This window comes from Erpetoichthys calabaricus, chromosome 11, assembly GCF_900747795.2.
Source record: "Erpetoichthys calabaricus chromosome 11, fErpCal1.3, whole genome shotgun sequence".
Taxonomy (NCBI): domain Eukaryota; kingdom Metazoa; phylum Chordata; class Cladistia; order Polypteriformes; family Polypteridae; genus Erpetoichthys; species Erpetoichthys calabaricus.
The window spans coordinates 39,766,744-39,772,743 of record NC_041404.2 but is presented as its reverse complement, the minus strand read 5'-3'; the positions used below and the strand labels follow the sequence as shown (position 1 = coordinate 39,772,743).

The window sequence follows — 6,000 nt, the reverse complement described above, 5'->3', positions numbered from 1 at the left end:
CTCACTACACTTTTGGCACGCAAACTTATTTTGTTAAATTGGAAGAATCCTAACTCTCCTCTGATAAGTCAGTGGGAAACCAATGTTTTATATTATTTGAAATTAGAAAAAATCAAATTCTCAGTTAGAGGATCTGTACAGATTTTTTTCAAAACCTGGCAGGATCTAATCAATATTATTTTAGAATAAGAAGAAATAATTATTTCCGTATTTCTTTCCCTTCTCCATTTTTTATTTACCTATATATATATTTTTTCCTTTCTGTTGTTTATTTTTGCCCTATTAAAAAGCCCGAAGCAATTCTCCTATGGCCATGCTCTCTTTCTCAAGGGTGGGGTTTGACTTGTCTTCAATTCTTTTTTGTATAAATTGATCTATTTGTATGGAATGATTACAATAAAATAAATAAATAAAATAAAAAAATATATATTAGGGAAGGAAAAAAATGAAGGACTGAGGACCCAAAAATATATGGATGGTGATCTCAGGAAAAAAAAAAAAAATCATTTTTGAAAATAACTGGCGAGGGCATAATAATAATAATTGGCTTCATTGGCATCTAAACAGGAAATTGGGTGGAGTGAAAACGGTGGCCCTCAACGCCTCTTTGAGACCCTTGAGTTAGCTGGTCTGCCTTGAATTTCTTTATGATTTGGCTGCCAGTTAAACAACAATAAAATAAGTCAATCAAAATTAAGGCAAAACAAATCCTGACCACTACAGGACTCCAGGTTTGGAGTCTGATACCCATGCCACAGGGGAACCATTTATGGTTGCCATATGAAGGTTCCAGAAACTCTGTGCATAAAATCTAATATATAAATTAAGCAATTTATCTTTTGAAAAATTTCAATAATCTTGTAAATGTATCCCTTGTGAAGCTTAGACACTCAACTGACAAATGCAGCATTGGGATATCCTGTGAAGCATCAAGCACTGTGAGGAAATGACACACAATCAACGGGGTTAGGGGATTGGAGACCCCCATAAGGCAACAGGTGCTGCAGCACTGCTAAGCAATGAAACACAGTCAACGAGCCTTGTCCCCCCAATAATATTTGCACTGAAGTTCAAAAACAGAAGCACCACATGCACCACTGCCAGGACCACCAGCAGGAGAGGCAGGCGGAGTATAAGCAGCAGGTTAAACGTCCAAATCAGCCCACTTTGCCCTCAACCCTCCAATTTAAGAGTATTTGCATAGATTTTGGTCACAACATTTAAAAATGACAAGTTTTTTTTTTATACAGTCCCCCCATTGACATTGTCTTCTACACAGTCCCCATTTCAAGGCACCACAATGTTTGGGACAATTGGTGTCCCAGGTGTTTGTGATTCCTCAGGTGGGTTTCATTTCTTCATCAGATACCTCGGCTTGCTTCTACCCTTCGGAGTCTGCAGTTGTTTAACATAAGGACAACAGCTCAGTCACTGAAAGTCAAAGAAGCCACTATGAGGCTTAGAAATAAGAATAAAACCATCAGAGACATTGGTAACACCTTAGGATTACCTAAATCAACTGTCTGGAATGTCATTAAGAAGAAAGATCGCACTGGTGAGCTCAGTAATCACAAAGGGACTGGTAAGCCAAGGAAGACCACCACTGCTGATGACAGAAGAATCCTCACTATGGTAAAGAAAAAGCCCCCAATGCCTATGTGACAGATCAGAAACAGTCTGCAGGAGGCACGCGTTTGTGTCAGAGCCGACTATCAGCAAGAGACTTAATGGACAGAAACACAGAGGCCGCACTGCAAGATACAGACGACAAAAACAGGAGGGCCAGATTACAGTTTGGGGAAAAAGGAGTTAAAAGAGCCTGCAGTATTCTCGAAAATGTTCTTGTGCACAGACGAGACAAAGATGAACCTCATCAGAGTGATGACCAGAGGAAAGTGTGGAGATGAACAGGAATTGCCTGAGATCCAAAGCAGACCACCTCATCTGTTAAACATGGTGGTGGGTGTTATGGCTTGGGCATGTATGGCTGCCACACTTCTCTTCACGGAGGACGGAACTGCTGATGGCAGTGGCACAGTGAATTCTGAGGTGTAGAGAAACAGCTGATCTGCTCAAGGTCCTGTAAAAGCCTCCAAACGTATTGGACGGCGCTTCAACCTACAGCAAGATAATGAGCCAAACATACTGCTGAGATCGCACAGGATCTTAGATCAAAGCTAAAAATGGAAAAACCTTGAATGACCAAGCCAGTCACCCAATTTCAATCCCATTGAGCACGCCTCCCATATGCTGAATGGAAAAGTGAGGAGGACAAGCAGGCGCTGAAGATGGCGGCATTAGAGGCTCGGCAGAGCAGCACCTGGTGACGTCTATGAATCGCAGACTTAAAGCAGTCCTTGCATGTGAGGGACATATGACAAAGAACTAAATATGACAATGGCTTTAAAGGCCCTGCCATTGCTGTATCCCAAACATTATAGAGCACTAAAATGGGGATTTGGGGGGCATGTAGAAAAAGTGTTGCCATTTCATGGTGTGACCAAAAAGTGTCCAAACTCCCTTGATTTGCAAATTTATACTTTGTCCAAATATTATATAGGGCACTGTAAGAGAAAAGCAACCAAAGCTCATCAGTAAGTGATGCAACCAGACCAGGAGCATAGAGGGTCCCTTACAAAGATAAGTTCACATTCTCGAAGAGTGTAGTCAAAGAGTTTTAATTGTTTAAACAGTAAGCTCTAGTTATTAAAGTACAAAATACATACAAAAAATTCTCAGCATAATGTACATATAAAAATAAGTTCTATTTGATCTTGAACATCAGGATATGCTTATTACAATATATATGTTTATAGCAAAGAACAGAAGAAGCAGGCCACATGCAAGGATGAACAAACCCACAGGTACCCCCCAGGGGCAGGGCTTAGCACAGAGACTGCACACATCAAATGACTGCCAGTAAGATGCTAGAGATTTGAGGTAAGCTGCCAGCAGGGGTGATTTGTCAATGGCAGACTATCTTTACATGTAGTGTGACATTAGACTTGTGGTGCAGATGCTCTCCACTGGTGCCCAGGTGTCTCCTAGGAGCCAGAGTTTATTTAAAATAATAATAAAAAAAAAAACTTGCACATGCAAAGCCATTTTGTGAGATTCAATTAACATCCAGGTTTTCCAAATGGAGACATTTTCTCTTCTTATTCGAGAAGCAAAATCTGAAGAACACAACTTTTGAGTGCAAACTCTCAAATTTCCAAACACACAGGCCTTCTGCGCTCACTTGAGAAGAAAAGCGGCTTAACACCTAAAGGGTAAACCCTACATGCTCACTGGCACTCAGTCCAATGCCTCCACTTCCCCGTGATCACAGTCAGGAGGGCAGGTAGACACCCATGGGCAGGCAAGATGGAGTCAGCCCCAAACGGAACCAAATATCAGGGCCTCAATGACCACGGTTTTTATCATCTGACCTTTTGACTTCATTATATATATATATATATATATATATATAATGATCAGTTCACCATCCACCCCTGGCAAAAACTAGTGCCCAAAAGGAAAAGCATCCAAGGTGCTGGTCCAGTGCTGTTCTTCCTTGCATGTTTCTTGGAATCAGTGGTTTATCAGTGACCCACAGGATCAGCAGCAATATGCACAACTTTCCAGTCCCATTTGGTCCCAGATTCTCAGTGCTGAGCTCCCAGCAATTCATCAAGATCATTCATCCATTCCTCTGTAGTCCTGTTTTTTAAAAGTGTGTCCATCAGATCACCATCAGCAGACAGGTTTTGGAGGCCATAACCAAAAGTCACTTCTGGGTTGTTGGCCCGCACCTGGAAACCCTGGCTACAATGTGGGTTTGACTGGTTAGGAGTAGGCCCAAAGCCACTCATGTCTGCCACAGGCGGATTCATGGAGGATGTTACCATTTGCTGGGACTGACTCTGGGGGGGAGCTGGAGGAGCTTGACTTGTCCTTTGCTGTGGTAAAGTGGGCATCATCTGCCCTGTAACGACTGAATTCATGGTAGGGATGGGCTGATTGGAAGCCAGAGCAGATGGACTAAAGGGCTGGTTTGTCATTTTTGAGTGCTGAGCCTGCAAGTGGAAGCCAGTGTTGCCACTGAAGGGCGCCAATCCACTACTGCCCATGTTCTGTATGTTTTGGTGAGACCAGGTATTTGGCATCCGTGTCATTTGAGGTTTGGCCACTGCCTGGTTGCCAGCAGCCTTCAGGTGTTGCTGCTGCTGGGCTGTTAAAGCTGAGGCACTCAACATATTCTGCCCATATGCTGCAGAAATACTGGTGCTTTGGGCCAGTCCCATAGTAGGCCGCTGAAGCTGGCCACTGCTAAGAGGACCCTGTGGTGTGGAGTGAGGGTGCAGCTGGTTCACAGCCGTGCCCATGTTATTATACATGTTTGACTGGACACTCTGCAGGTTACTGTAGGCATGGCCTCCCATATCAGGCTGGTTTGAAGTTGGGGCAACAGAAGAAGGGACACTCGCCTGTTGAATGATGCCTTGAGCTTGCTGATACATCCTCTGGTTCCCAGCAGCCTGAGGAGGAAGGTTGTTGACGGCTGCTAGATTTAAAAACGGAAACAGAGAGAAGGAGAGGTTTAACTGAAAGCAGTTGTTTGGAGTCAGTAATTACACTTTTATCAGCACAATAACAATTGGTGCCTTGTAAAGAAGGAAGAAGCAGCATTTAATTGTGGCATTCAACATTTGCTTTTCTTATGGCACCATGACAGGACAGGGCAGAACCAAGATGGAATTGGCTCACAGACGCAGAACAGGCAACCAATTTTTCCCCTGGGGATCAATAAAGCTTAATTTATCTATTTACCAATGGTGGTCAAGTTCAGTCCCAGGAGCATCATTTCTATGCAATTTACCCTTTATAAATCACAATCATCTTGTAAATGTGTGTTTGTGAACGCACCTCAAACCCTGCCCGATTCCACATTGAAATAATTCTAGAAGAATCATGCTAAAAAAATAATCTGAGAATGGCATCTACAATTAGAGATGGCCTTTCATGTGGCATTGTGCCAGTGCAGTCCTGATGACTGTCAGTATCATCCTGGCATTACAGATGACTTGTATGTTAATAGAATGTCACTGCTTATGGTTAACAAAAGCAGCTTCATTCTCTATAGGTGCCCTTATTGCAATGCATACATTAAAGTGCTCTTATGAAAACTAGACACTGCTGCAATTTGCCTTGTTATGTTGATAATGACATATTTATATGCACCCACACCACACGAAAACTGGATGTATTGCTTTGTTGGTGAATTAAAGGCTTGCAACACAGTGGGCATGATGGAGTGAAGCTTGGTGGAGATTTTCTTAACCCGTCATCCAGTTCCCCAAGAAGTGGCAACAGGTAGTCTAAACTGATGGGGAAAAAAAGTTCCTCAGTGCAAATAGGCAGCACTGAATACATCATATTCGCCACATTTAGGTTTAAAAAGTTTGCATGTCAATTCAAATTAACAGCTCAGTGATCTGAAGTATTATGCATGCAATTAGTCATTTAGCTGGTTTGCCTGCAAGGGTGTTGTCATTTCCTAGTTTCTCCAAAACAAAAGATTCACCCCTCAAGTTTTCTTTAATAAATCTGAATATTTGTGTGAGAAATTGCATAGCCACATTTTGATCTTCAATTTGTGTGTACACAAGCATTATGAATGAAGTCCCAGGTCTCTACTTGTTTGAGTTTCAGATTCAATCCAAACCCTGATCACTCAGTTTCTATGTGCTTCATAGAAAATCAAGCATTGTTAGCATTAACCAAAAGAGAATGTTATGTTGAACTTGTGTATGAATCCATCTGTCCATGTGATTTTGTACCTGGTAAAAGTTTTGTGAAGTTTGCTCAATACTACATTGACAAGGTTGCGGAATATGGCAGATTTGACATCCACGAGGGAATAATGCTTCTAAATGCAATGGACACCAAAGTAAATAACCAGACGGATTTTGTTGCTTCTCATTTAATTCTGATTGGCTGTGAAGTGTACACATTATA

General features: G+C 42.0%; 1 protein-coding gene across 2 annotated transcripts in view; it reads right to left on the bottom strand.

Annotated features, from left to right (window-relative positions):
* Positions 1-2,662: 2,662 nt before the first annotated feature.
* Positions 2,663-6,000, bottom strand: part of maml1 (mastermind-like transcriptional coactivator 1) — a 38,964-nt gene continuing 35,626 nt past the window's right edge. The window contains exon 5 of one of the 2 annotated variants that reach the window (XM_028812987.2): positions 2,663-4,546. In XM_028812987.2, coding sequence (XP_028668820.1) covers positions 3,648-4,546 — 899 coding nt within the window. In that variant the 3' untranslated portion in view covers positions 2,663-3,647. The remainder of the gene's footprint in view (positions 4,547-6,000) is intronic. The other variant, XM_051933852.1, reaches the window with a different exon arrangement.